The 14,988-nt window shown below is 41.7% G+C and overlaps 1 protein-coding gene across 2 annotated transcripts in view; it reads right to left on the minus strand.

Moving 5' to 3' along the window:
- The window catches only part of nova2 (NOVA alternative splicing regulator 2), a 59,587-nt gene that overhangs the window by 11,812 nt on the left and 32,787 nt on the right, over positions 1-14,988 (minus strand). For both annotated transcript variants that reach the window (XM_086124851.1, XM_086124850.1), the window contains one exon: positions 3,705-3,871. In XM_086124851.1, coding sequence (XP_085980977.1) covers positions 3,705-3,871 — 167 coding nt within the window. The remainder of the gene's footprint in view (positions 1-3,704; positions 3,872-14,988) is intronic.

Below are 14,988 nucleotides of genomic sequence, written 5' to 3' on the forward strand. Positions count from 1 at the left end.
GCCAGCCAATCGCAGGATATTACAATTACACTAATTTAAATAACTTTTGTTCAATTGATCTATATTTTTGTGAAAAAAGAAAATTTGGGCAAATTTAGTTTCAAACCCAAATTTATTTCATTTTTATTTCTTAACAGAGATATGCGCAGATATTCATTTACTAGGAGTGTATTGTCTTTTGCACTTTTGTTTTTTGAAAACTGGGTACGGATGTAGGTAGTCAAAGATTGTATCCATAAGACTTTTTCCTCCCACACACGCACACAGAGAAGAAGAAGTGGGAGTAAACACATGCCATGTCTGATCCCTTGCGAACGATCGCATCCACCGACTTTTAGTCACATTCCGTTCTGCACTAATGAGCTCCTCCTTTTGAGCTCCTCCTTTTCCTCACATTTTTACAATATTTTGTTTGATCTTGTTTGAATATAGTGGAGCGGTGCATTCGCTAGCTGGGCCTTCAGGGAGCATCTGCTTAATACCACTACTACCATGTCACAATTATGTGAAGTGATTTTAAAATGAATAAATTTTAATGAGCCAATTTTCGGGATAAAAATATCTAAATGAAGGCAACAAATATTACAGTACTCTTGATGATGTAAATGATCACACTAATAGTTCAAATTTACAAACATATGATACTATGTTTATATATGCTGGATGTCTCCAACTAAAGCACAAGTACTCTGCATTTTTTACGGGAGGGTGACATTTTGTGGACTTCCTGCCGGGAGAGGCAATAACAGGAAGTAGGAAACGGGTGTCCAATGCTGAGGTCAAAGGTGACAGGAAATAGACTCAGGAAATGACCAGACTGCGGTCGAGTTTGTGTGTGCATGTGCTTGTGCGTCGAAGTCTTCGCAGCCAAAAATAGTCACGTGAAAATCAAAAGCGTCAGACGCTAGAAGCTCACCATTTTTTAAACATTTAACTTTTCTAGTCTACGAGTACTTCAGGAAACATGGAAAATGTATTAATGTTAATGTGAATATCCAAATAGCTGTGTGAGTGCATCCCCACCTATCAAGTGTGAAATTAAACAACTAAATCAATCATTTGTTATGACCTTACAAAAAATGATTCTTTACATAATCTCGCCCGCACGAGTGTTTCTCAGACAACAACTTGGTAGCTATCTTTCGCTTGTGATAGACGGAGAAGCCTTCTGTCACTCAGGACAAGTTATACAAAATGTGGAAAATAAAATAGACCATTACACTTTCTCGATTTTGGTGAGCTAATAGCTATGCTAGTTAGCTACACTAGTCAGCTATTTTTTTCAAAATTGTAATGGAGGGAGAAACCTCATTTGACTTTTGGTGCTGTTCTGCCAGAATGTGTGTAGTAAACTAGACCATTTAAATATTTTGGAAAGGCATTTTTTTACCGTCGCGAGCTAATAGCTATGCTAATTAGATATGATAGCTAGCTAGCTTTTAGCCTATCGTGGAGGGAGAAACCTTCTGTCGCAGTACTAGAGCCAAATTGTGTATGATCAACTACTCCATTTTAATGTTGAAAAACATTTTAATTTTAATGTTGTAAGGCAGTCTGTACTTTCGCGAAGTAATAGCTAGGTACTTAGCCAGGTTACTGAGCTTTTAATGGAGAGTGAAGCCACCTGTCACACGTACTATTTCTTCACTGAATGGTTATAATAAAACAGACACTTTAATGTTAGCGTAGTCCATTTTATTCTTGACCAAGCTAAAAGCTCAGCTGGTGAGCTTTAGTTATCTTTAGCTTGTAATGGAGGGAAATGCCTCCTGTCACTTTGGGGACTATTTATACGCACGCACGCATGAACACACACACACACACACACACACACAACACAGACACACATATATACAAATAATGTGTGTTGAGTCTATTTCAAGTGGAGGCTAAAGTTTCTTTTTGTGCATGCCGATGGCGACGAGACAAAAGCGACAAGGGGCCAGGTTTTTTGGGATGATTGATAGGAGGCGACTGCTCTTGTTAGCCAACAGCTGCCACCATGACCAGCAGCTGGTATTAAGTGAGATGATTTACGAGGTGCACAAATTGTTTGACTTAACCCCGACTGTGCGGGCGTAAATTGTCAACGCACTATGCTTATGTTTTGTGATGCGTTTGTGGTTACCTGTTAGCATGTAACATGTTGTTTCTGGGAGTGGTCATGTTCAAGCCATCAACAAACTCACTAGCTGTTTGCATGTGGCATGCTTAATTCGTTACATGTTCAAACCACCAACAACGGTGTTTTGAGTACCTGTTTATTTACGTGTACCCTGCCAAGAAGAAGTCAAGCTAACCACCACAACAGTTGTTTATGCAATAAATGACAGTAACACGCCTCCATCATGGAAAGAAGGGTATCTTCAAAAATATCATCTCAAAGATATATGAATATTAATGCCTAGGTCTGTTTTATTTTGAAGCTGCAGCGGGTTGTGGCTAATGCTGACTTGACTTGTCTTCTAGACGGCGTTTGGAGCCGTTTGTGTCACAAAATATTGCTCCCGATTTCAGCACGTCGCCGTCCTGAAATAACATCCACTAACTTATGGCGCAAAAAATTATTACGCTGGCTCTGTATTGTATGGCGTCTGTTGCTTGTGTTTAGCAGCGGCACCAATGTGAGCAAACGCTAGCAGCACTCAAGTGCTCCATCAAGGCTGGCGAGAGCCGTTGGATAGCCTTTTTTTAATCTGAATGCCCGATTATTCAAAATATGTTTTTGTAGGATATCTGAATACCAAAATATGTGTTAGCTACAGCCCTAGCTATTACCAGGTTGCATATTTTATTCGTTACATTCTCAAACCGTCGACAAACTCATTAGCTGTTAGCATCGAGTTTCATATTTCTGTTTGACGATGTTTGCACAGGATCCGCTACACAAATCGACCAAGTGTAATTGGGCTGTTTGGCAATTAAGTGCTATCTCCACCAAGGAAAATACAATGAAATCCCTCTAGCCGCTCACCTTACAGGACATATGTTTGAATTCGCAAGTGGTGGCTTCGGTGTGAAGATCCCTGGAGGGAGTCTAAGAGTATCCACAAGACTCCGTTAACATCACAAAAAGTAGCTAGATTTGTTCTAATTGTGTTAGCATCATTAGCCACTAACTGCTGAACTGGCTTTTTAATTATACACATGGTGTTTGTGTGAATGTGTGTGCGCGCGCAGACCCGATACATCAATAGACACCATCACTGCCAGAACCGACTAGTCGATAAGCAGCAATCATGAAGACAGACAGAGGGAGCTAATGGGCAAGTTAGCGATCAATGAGGCTAATTGTTAACTTGAGCAGAGGTCATCTTTCTTTGTGCACGCGTGTGTGGCTGTGTGTCATTTTCCCACATAACGCCAACTCTCCCTGCCATCAATCTCCTCCCTTCGCCATCTCTTGCTGTTTCCTGTCGCTGTTTTCCCGCCAGACTTTAGGTATAATTTTTTTGACACCTTTCTAATGGTGAGAAAAAAAGCTTTCACACTTAAAACTGAATAGACTAGTGCATTTAGAAGACAATGCACTAGGGTAGAATAGAGAATAACATTTAATTAGAGCAGTATGTAATGGAACATAATAGAATAGTCTAGAATGGAATAGAATGCAGTTGACGACTAGGAGATAACTAGGATACAAGACGACTTTAGATGGCAGCGCAGCATAGTCTAGAACACCAATAGAATGGTCTAGCACAGACCTGCTTGATGCGGTCAGGGTTGACAGTGGTCTGCGGCTGTAAGATGCTGACTGGTTCGGACTTCTGACTGCTCTGTGGCATCTCTCGTACTTTCTCTGCGATGAAGTCGTGGACGCCGTTGAGGGCCTCCACCGTCCCCTGAACCAGACATACCCGCTCCGTGGTGCCTGCACACACAAAGACAACAAATACATAATCAGTATCAAATTGTATGTAATTGCGTCTAGGCTTTTTAACAATTAAACCATTTAACTATACAAAGGAAACCAGCCAATTGCACTTAACAACCTCCAGTTTAGTACACAGGTCTATCATGATTACATAGAAAGTCCCAAGAAGCCTTTTTTTAAGACACTGGAAGTCTTGACATTTTGGCTCCAAGCAGCATTTTAGGGCCATTTTGACCATTTCCGGAGGTCCTTCAAAGACAAACGTGTCCAAGAATTGTTCTGATTGCTAACAATTTTCAAGCAGGTTATTGGATAAGTGGTCAGCACTAAAGTGCCAATATATTGAATTGTCGACATTGCGTGTTAGCGGAAACATTCAAGCAAGATTTAATGACTCTCAATAAAATATGAACTTGAACCAAACGCCTTGAGAATTTAGTCCACAAAGCCAGTTTGACTAAAAACATGAAATTTGGCCGCCACGTCTAACATCAATAAACCCACAAAAAACAATATGATATTCTGTAGGCACACCTATCATGAATAGATATACCATAAAAAGTCTCAGGAAGCTATGCTCAAAAAGGCACAGGAAGTCTGCCATTTTTGGTTTGAAGCAGCTATTAATTAATATAATTCTTCCAGGAGTCCTTCAAAGATCAACTTGTCCTGTAAACGTGTGACTGCATTCACTGTCGTTACTTTGAACTGTCGACTTGTTAGCGTGATGAAAAGGTGCCGTAGCTCATATGTGGTGAGGATGGACGGATGGATGATGGAAGGTTGGATGGAAGGAAAAAGGCCAGGCTAAAAATAAAAGACGGAACTGCCACATTATTTTGAATTCTGCAGTGTTTTCATCTACCTGCCTTCTTTTTCCCTCGACTAAACGTCAACAAACGTGTCACTGTGAGCATTTGAGCAGTGACATGGCTGTGTGTGTGTGTGTGTGTGTGTGTGTGTGTGTGTGTGTGTGTGTGTGTGTGTGTGTGTGTGTGTGTGTGTGTGTGTGACAGAGAAGGAAACTGGGCCTCGCTCTCCCCGACAGCTGGTGCCCTCTGGGTAATCTGCCCTCGACCAATCAGCAGCAAGGATTAGCAGGCCATTGTCTCGGCATCAGTGTGTGTGTGTGTGTGTGTGTGTGTGTGTGTGTGTACAAGCGCGTGTGAGAATAGGACTCTGTTGGGGGAGCTCTACACCAGCCTTCGGCACAGCTGTGCCGCCGCATCTTCATGCCAAACATTCCCCTCAGGGACCAGGCACTAATCAAATAAAGTCATTCAAATCACTAAATTAATCAAGAATGAATGATCAACCTGATTAAATCATGTTTAGTGATTCCATGGATCACTAGAGGTCGCTAAGGGCAGTGTGGTTGCCGACGGCCACGCGCGAAAAACATCAAAAGTCGAAGATGCAGTGTTGCCTTGATTTATGAGTTCAATTCATTCTCAATTTATTGACATGTCGAATTTATCGTATTGTGTTAGCGGGTGCTTCCTACTCCTTGCGAGTGTTCTCATTTTACAAGTCTGACTGTCGGTCACTTCCTGCGCACGTCGACCATGCGGAACACTCATCATCATCATCGCTATCGTTGTCGTCCAGGCTGCTTTTTATTATACGCCTGCTCGGATGACTCACTCCTTCCTCCTCCTCTTCGCCTCCCCGATGACCTGAGAGCTTCAACGCTGATTGTATGGCGCGCTAATCAGCTAGCACCCTAATGACAGTGGAACACGATCCGTTTGGCGTGATACTGCTCGACTTTGAGTTGAGTCATTCTGACTTATTTCAAAACTAAACAAATCTCCGCGTTGGAAACAATGTCAAGTGACCTTTGTTTATCAACTTTATAGGCAATATTTGAATTGGACTATGGCGAAAAGAAAAGAAAAAGCAAACATCAATGATAGTATAACGAAGCAAAACTACTCACACAAGGATTAGGCGATACGACCTTCAAATTAAATGGTACACATCCCAGGTACCAATTAAACATTTTGGTTGGACTATTGTAATCTTTGACTTTTGAGGTTCCCCTTGTATGCAGTGTAGCGAACCACGAGCAGAAACAGCCATGTGATCGCCAGGCCTCCCAAATAATACACCAATTCATGTTTTTTCTTTTTCTTTTTTTTTTTAATTTTTATTTTATTTTTTAAATCCCAAGTAACAGGAGGCCAGAGAGTGGCGCTAACTCTGAGGCTAGCCGGCGCCGCCATGCCAATGCTAGCAACCATCCAGCAGACGTTCCGTTTCAGAATCGAGTGTTTTTAGCAGCATTAGCTTTCGCCATCATTGATAATTCATTATTCAGTACTCGTGTTTATGAGCACCAACATCAGAAACAGTTTTGCAGTGAAGCAAAATGGATCCATGAGAATGAAATGCACCTCATGAAAATGAAAAATCTCCAATGGATGTTCTTAACGACATCCACAAAAGTCACGTCCGATCCTTGGGAGGAAGAGAAGATGGATCGTAAGAGAGGCGTTCATTACTTTAAGCTCATTAAAGAGATCTCTTCAAGGTGGAGGATTAGGCGGTGTTAGTCGGTTACCTTTGATCGCCATCTGATGGATTAACCGCCTGTTAGTGACGCCTGCCACAAAATGCCTGCTCCTCCTTCCTTCCTTGCGAAAGGCTCCCGAAGTTTCAGAATGCGTGTCAACGTGATCTTCAGTGCTCCGTGCTTACATGCGTGCGGATTAGAACATGCATGTTGCATGTTTTGGCCCATTGTATTAACCCACTCATTCCCACACTTTTGAACTCTTACTTTCAATGATATTTTGATTGTGTCACTTTTTCCCCCCAAGAAAAACTTCTCATCTTGAGTTTGCATGTTCTCCCCGTGCCTAGGTGGCTATTCTCCAGGTGCTCCGGTTTCCTCCCACATTCCAAAAACATGCGTGACAGGCTAATGGAACACAAAACCTTATTTGCAGAAAAAAATGACGCTTGCCCATGTTAATAATAACATTTAAGATCTTGAAAGGGCAGCTGATGACATCACATGACACATGAAACCTGATTGGATGGAGGCCATCTGCTGTAACCTTGGCAACAAACTCCCATGCTCAAACTGTGTAAATGTACAAATTACACTCAGGCACACAATTTTATGCAGCTGGTGATGATGTCATAAGCGTGCATGTGTGTGTGTGTGTGTGTGTGTGTGTGTGTGTGTGTGTGTGTGTGTGTGAGATCATGTGCTGATGTAATCATGAGCAGGAAGGAAAGTTGGCTGTGTTCTCGCTCAAGTCTTATGTGGATGAAAATGTGATGGTTCCCTTGGAACACACAGACACACACACACATACACACACTTGGGGGTGGGGCTTGGGGCGTTCAAATGAGGGCCAATTAGGAAAAGGGCATAGACAACGTGACGGCTGGGGTCATTTTAGCGCTCTCTACAAGAAGAAGAGAGGAAGTGAAGTTCTTTTGGCGTGTGCACCTGACAGCTTCCACATGTTGCTGCATATGTGCGTGTGCATGAGAGATCAACTTTTATTTAAAAAAAAAAGGCTTTCCACAGACTTTCTACAGTGTGGGGACCCTTACTTCAACGAGACCCCCCCCCATCCCTCCAAACTGCTTTCCTCCACGTGTCAGCAGCTTGAATGTAAAGAATCAAGACAAACAATAGAAGTTGGAAGAAAAGGAGAGAATTTTTCCCCACTGATGTCACCTTTTCTTCATTTGCTGCAGCTGCTGCCTCGACAAGCCCACTCCCCCAAATAAGGAACCCCCACACCAGTCCCTCCTCAGTCACCTATGAGCCCCCTGCCCCCGCTAAATGACCACAAGACTCTTTAGAAAGGGACATGTGAATGACGTATTTCTTCAGAACAATAAAGTAAACTGAATGGTTTTAATGCGTACGCCGAGAATGTCAGAGCAAGCAGAGCAGAGACCTCCTCCAAGGCCTATTAGTTCATAGAAGTGACATCAAGAACATTTATCTGATAGGAACCTTTTTGTTCCGGGACGTACAAGTAGAGTGCTGCCCCGACTTACAGGCGACCCGATGTAAATGTTTCTCAAGATAATGTAAAATAATTGAATGGGTTTTTTTTGTTAGTTTGGGGGGGTTTTTTTGGGGGGGGGGCGACTTGTGTGCAGAAATTTGACTGCCATGTGACTGTGCTGGCAGCAGGTAGTGAGAAAAACGTTTCACATTGAAGAACGGAAATGTTTTTTTGAGGAAAAATGCATTTATTTCCGAGAAATGACAGAAAAGCTAAATATATCGGGGAGAAAATATTTATTTTAAGAAAATGTATTTTCACGAAAATTTCTTGAACGAGAGCAGTGGTTCTTAACCTGGGTTTGATCGAATCCTCGGGGTTCAGTGAATCGCTTTCAGATGTTTGACGGAGCCTCTGCCATGGAGGTTAAGACACACCCCACTCTACACGTCAATTAGTTATGACACGCCCGCTTGGCCATCACTGGGGGAAATTTAGTTCGCTATGTAGTCAACGTGTGACTGTTGTGATAGTACGTCTTAAAAAAAAAAGTTCTTTTTTTCTGTTTTTAATAAGTGCGTTTTTTTTTTATGTATTGAATTTGTAAAAAGTCGTATTTTTGTTTTTCACTCATGAAGGGTTTGGTGAATGTGCATATGAACTGGTTGGGTTTGGGACCTCGAACAAGGTTAAGAACCATTGAACTAGAGGCAATATTTTCTTGTTGAGGCATTTTGTAATTTGAAAATTTCGTATGAAGAGACGTTCGTAAGTAGAGGTACCGCTATATATAGAGTATATATATATATATATCAAGAATTCTTTAATATAATTTTTTCAAAAAAGACTAAAATTTGCATATTTGTGAGAATGTTTTGTTTAATAGCTTATGACAGGTTTCACGATGATCACCATTCAAGCCTTGCATTTTCTGTGGAAAAAATATGGATCGATGCTCTTTGTAAACAAACACGTGCACACGGAGCGCTGCTTATCTGAGCACACACACTATATATACACACCCCAAATCACATGCGGCCTCATCTGTCACACACGCGCACACACAGGCTCAGTAACTGGACCTGGTGTGAATTCCTACTCTAACCAAACGAGTTCGGTGCTGTTGTGATCTTACTTGCGCACACACACACGTACACACACACACAAAAAAAAAAAAAGCGGAGCAAAATTAAATAAAAACTGTGATACCCTCGCAAGTGAGTAAGGGGAGCCATAGCCGCCGATGAAATTTCAGCTGCTGATTGAACGGGACTAACTCACAAATAGAAAATGAAAACACTCGCAAGTAGTTGCTGTCGGCCACAATTTATGTCCTCGTGCTCATGCGCAGAATAATTGGCCAATGAATTTCCGACATGAGTCACTGGGCCACGCCCCTGGATAACAAGGTACCAATGTATTTTAGAAAGTACAAAGCTTGTTTGGTGTCAGGAAAACTCAAGCACATATTTGAAGTGGGAAAAACAAAGAGCATATGCAGTTTTTCAGTGAGGTTAAGGAGCTGAAAAACTTTTTTTAATGACTCTATTGCCCAGGGCTCAAAAGAAGTGAAAAGTTCACGTCTTCCCACCCGAGTGATTTACATGTGCGTCGCGCCTGACTTGATGTTGGAGGAGACGCTCCAAACTTGTCAGCAGGAATGCGTCTCACTTGCAGATGCGTTTCCTCTTCCCCTAACACTCCCCCCCCCAACCTCCCCCTTCTCTTCCACGTGTAACCTTTGCTTGTTGTCGCTCACGGTGTCTTGCTGAGCAGCACGCCGGGTCACCTTTAGCATGCTAGCCTTCCCCTTGTGTATCTGTGTGTCTGTGTCATCACGCCCACACACACACACACACACACTCTCCCTAATAACAGTGACTGTCTTCAGCTTGTTGAGCGTTATCTCCCACGTTGGTGTCTAGTGTCGCACAACTGCATTAATGGACTTGCACCTGTCTTTCTCCAGGGCGATACACACAAACACACGCACGGACACACACAGACACACGCACACGTCTTTTCCAGTGTCTACGCTTCTTTACGTCCCAAGGCCTCAGTTATCTAAGCATTCCCCTCTATCCTCATGTCTAATGCGTGCATGTGTGTCTATCTTTGGCTGTGTGTGTGTGTGTGTGTGTGTAGGTGTGTGCGCGCGCACACAGCTGACAGGATAGAAAAGGGGCAGTTGTGGTCACACGAGGGGGTGTGCAGAGATGGATTTGGGGGGGTGGGTGGTTGGGATTGCAGTCTGTAAGGGCGAGATAGTGGTCTTAAAACAGCTGACACTGTCCACCACGCACAAGTACACACACACACACACACACACACACACACACACACACACACACACAGACACACACAGACACACATGCACAGTCCAACGTGGCAACATGAACATTCCAACTCAAGCCCAGCGGGTCAAGCGAAACAAAACCCAAATTAGCAAACAAAGACATTTTTCAGGATTGCATGATCTTCAATTTCCATGAATTTATTTCCACTTTTCATCATATGTACTGTATACGAGTTATGTAACTGTGACCCTTGTGAGGATAAGCAGTTCGGAAAATGGGTAGGCGGATTCATTTATTTACTTTCATTATAATGGCCAACAATTTTTATTACAATTTCTTTTCTAAATCAGAGACCCAAGTAAACTTTTCGAAACTCATTTTTTATGATTCCGCTTCTGCCCTCATTTTCTCTTGAGCACATCGTGTTTTCACCATAGTAATACAGTCATACCTCGGTTTTCGACCATAATCCGTTCCAGAAGGCTGTTCGAAAACCGAAACCACGCTCTTTAAAAAAAAAAAAAAAAAGCTTTATTGCACACGTCTGCTCACAAAAGAACGCTACACGAGGAAGCGTCACTTCCTCGTTTAAGGAAGGCGAGAGGAGTCAAGTGGTGCATTCAAGTACGCTCAGTTTGGTCGAGAACCGATTTGGTCGAGAACAGAGACGTTCAGAAACCAAGGTTTAACTGTATACCAAAAATGTAATATGTAATACAGCAATATATTTAGTAATATTTATGAATGAAGTGTTAGCTTGAGCAACAGGTGGAATTCTTTTCTTAAACGTCATAGCTATTAATTGCAATGCATGGCAACAACTTAACGGAGAAGTCAACTCAAAAATGCTCTGCAAAATAATATGTTCAATGCTACTCCACGAGTCCAAACACAGCATTCTGATTAATATTGCATTTGGGGAATATGAATGAAGCAGCACAATCCGCTCGTTCGTATCTATGTCAGGGGGCGGCCATTTTGCCACTTGCTTTTGACTGAAAATGACATCACAGTTGCTCCGGGCTCAGGTAACCACCAATCACGGCTCAGCTTGTGAACGTCAGATGACCAAATAGAAAAAAAGCTGAACCGTGATTGATCATAACTAGACCCTTGAGTAACTGTCACTGCTCATTTTAAAAATCAAATGCGTGTGTGCGTGTGTGTGTACATGTGACAAAAATTTCCTCACCAAGCTCTGCTCTAATGAGTAGAAAAAGAACAAAAAAACCCAGCTGACACCGGATCATGTTAATTGTAAATTAGCGTCTAGAATTGAGGATTTGGGCCCCGTGACACCAATGATGTTACCGAGCATGAAATGGTTGACATTTTTGGCATGGAAAATGTGCACACACACCCACACACAAACCGGACCAAGTGTCTAATTAACTTATTGAATGACTTAATGACGCCATACTAAATATATCCAGGATCAAATGTCTCCGCAAAAGACTCATGCTCGCACACATACACACTTTGGTCCACACACATGCGCAGCTGCATTGCAAACACTTCAGCAACATTTTAACAAGTTCACACTTGTTTGAACCGGGCCCTCCGCTGGAGCCCCGCGCCCCTAACCAAGACATACCGTGACATCGCGTGTTAACACCACAACGGGCTGCTTTCCGTCATTTTACGACGTGTTCTTCATGACGCGGCTAATGGTTGGCTCGCGTCCAGAATGCTAACGTATCAACGTAGCGTAAACAGTGCATCCTTTCTTTTTTTTCTCCTCTCTCAGTTTAGAAATATCTATTTAGAAAATGTCCAAAATGAAAAGAATATAACTTCATGTCATTATATGGTGTCGCGTGTAGAATTTTAAAGAAAAAAAAAAAAGAAGATTCCATTTCTGAATAAGGCTGCAAGATAACAAAATGTGGAAAAACTAAAAAGCAGTTGAGAAATTCTTACTTTTAATATTCAAATATTTTTGAAAAAAATTGAATGCATTTCCGAAAAAGCTTTATATTTCCAGGAAATACATTTCCCAAATAAATCATTTCCTAAAAAAAATAATAAATAAAGGGAAATTGTGATACCTTTTTTGAAGACTTAAAAATGAGAAATATTAATTTGCTTTTGAAAATATTTTTGGGGAGTAAAAAACCATATAAACGCTAAATGAACGGAAAAAAACACCACAACTTTTTCACAGTTTTTTTTTAAAAAACACATATCAAGGATACTAATATGGAAAGAAAACAAAAACTAGCATCAATTAAAACAACAACAAAATAAGTTCCGAATGTGAACAGTTAACCCTTCAACACAGAGCCCACTGAAAAATTCATCACCACAATTTAGTTTTTTGAGTTTAATGAAAGCTAACAAGAGGCGAGAATGCGGAGCAACTGGAATCAGGAAAACCCCTCAAAAAGTCGCAGATTACATTCCGAACTTTCTGATACTTGCTGCTGTCCGTTATTTTTCACATCCTCGTTCATTGGTTTGTTTTGCAGCTCTCGGTTTGCAAATGCACACAGCCTCCCTTTTGATTTAAACCACATCGTCAACGTCATCTTTACAGGTACTGTGTCTGCTGTGACACGTAACCATTAACAAGCAGCACTTTACTGCGACATCAATGAAAATAAATCCCATTTTTGGCTTGCAAAATCCAACGAAAATCGAATATTTTTGAAAAATTGTTGCCATGGTGAAAGCCGTGCACCCCCCAACACACACACACATACTCACTCACACACACACGCACACGCACGCACGCACGCACACACACAGTTCGTCAGGCACATCATTTAAGATTCTCACACTCACATTAATGAAGCACACAGAGGACTGAAACACTACTATTTAAATACTCACACTACAGTATTACCAATTGTTTTTTTGTTTTTGTTTTTTCACAACTGCAACACTCATACACGCTACTGAACCGCTCTCTCATGTACGACTGGACGAAGTGTACTACTTTTTTTTGTGCACAAATGAAACACAAGCACGACTGAAATGCTGTCAGACACTTCATTTATTTTCACTCATATAAACTACTAAAACACAATCACTCTTAATTGAAATGCTCTCATATACTCCTGAAACACAATGTTGAAACGTTCTTCGGGACTACTGAAATACTCTTACGACTACAACGGAAAGACTCTTACATCCTAAAATGCTGTCACACACATATATACGACTGAAAAAGTCACACACAACTGTAATACTCTCATACACAATGCTCTCATACATAATAATGAAATGCGCACACACACACTACTGAAATACTTTCACACACTACTGGATGGTTCTCGCACACTACAGAACCCCCCCCACACACACACACACACAAATGAAACACATAAGGGCACTACTGAAATGCTGTCAAACGCTACTCAAATTATTTTCACTCATATACTCTCACACAAAACTTGAAACACTCTTATAGTACTACTGAAACGTTGTCACACAGCTTTGTGAAATGCTCGCATGCATGCACACAACTGAAAATCTCACACCAGTGAATTCTGTTTTGCTCACAAACCCTACTGACACGCTCTCATACACACACGACTGAAACACGTACTTCAGTATGAGGTGTGAAAGGATTTCTGGGTTGTATATGAGGGCATTGCAGTAGGAGGAGAGATAATTGTGATTTATTGCATGACCCCGCTGGCTCCTCGTGTGTGTGTGTGTGTGTGTGTGTGCAGTCGCGGCGACAGTGACACACAGTCTGAATTTCACAACGTCCTCACTGCCCCCCCTCAATTCCTCCCCCTCCCCTCAAAAAGTCGGACATGACATTCCCAATTCCAAACTAAGAAAAACAAAAGCAGCTCTTGGCGGCGTGGACTTTTCCAAAGCCTTTTTTTTTTCTTTACAGGCCGCCAACTAGTGAGAACGAAAGCCATATTGTTTCACTTTGTTTCTTGAATCATCGACCTGGACGTCGCCAACAGAACTTTTTGGGGATGATGTCATCGCTGTAAGTGACCACACAGCTCCCAACATGGACGCTTGTTATGAAAGTTCTGCTTGACGGTGTTTTTCTCTTACACCAGACTTTCTTTTTTTGCTGTGGTACTTCAACTGCGTGAGACCATCTGGGCCTGAGCTTTGGGTCTTTGTAGTTCCTTGGGAGTGCTTTCATTTTGTATTTGTGTGTTGTACTTTTTCAGTCAATGGCTGAAAGTACATCGGGGTCCGTGGCTCTCCTTGTCAACATGTACAGGCGTTTCAGTTGCTTAATTGCTTCATATTTTTTTCACTTCACCTTGTTTGGTTCCTGACCCAAGCAAAAATAAATATATAAAAATATCAACCAACCGCTGGGTCAGAAATAACCCAATATGGGTTAAAAATAACCCACTCTGCAGCAGTTTTAAGTCGACATGTTCAATACCACTTTTTTTCAGACTGATGCCAGTACAAGCATTCACTCTTTAAGTACTTAGTTATACTGAGAACTGATACATCTCGTACTTTTGATCTATAAAATGTCATTTAACACAATGACAAAAAATCGTGTACAACCTCTCTTCCTGAGGCAGATGATAATTGGGTGATGTGTCAGACTGCCACAGGGTAGCGCCAATTACTGCCGAGGAGTTCTCAGTCGATGTCAGATTTTTTTTGTTGTGTTTTTTGCCTTAAGTATCAATGGTTGGTATCAGCAGCCTCCACGAGTAGCAGATACCCCTGGCCCAACACCTGGAATCCATCTCTAGTTTTATGGTGGAAGGCCAAAGCGAACATTTGAACACTGAATCTGTTGTATAAAAGTCACCCTGCACTTATGCAGAATTTTCATAATAGCTACAATACAATAAAATACATCCTGATTTATATAGCGCTTTAACAACTGCTAGATGCA

This window comes from Hippocampus guttulatus, chromosome 12, assembly GCF_054856545.1.
Source record: "Hippocampus guttulatus isolate MCC_2025c chromosome 12, RoL_Hgut_1.0, whole genome shotgun sequence".
In the NCBI taxonomy this organism is placed as follows: Eukaryota; Metazoa; Chordata; class Actinopteri; order Syngnathiformes; family Syngnathidae; genus Hippocampus; species Hippocampus guttulatus.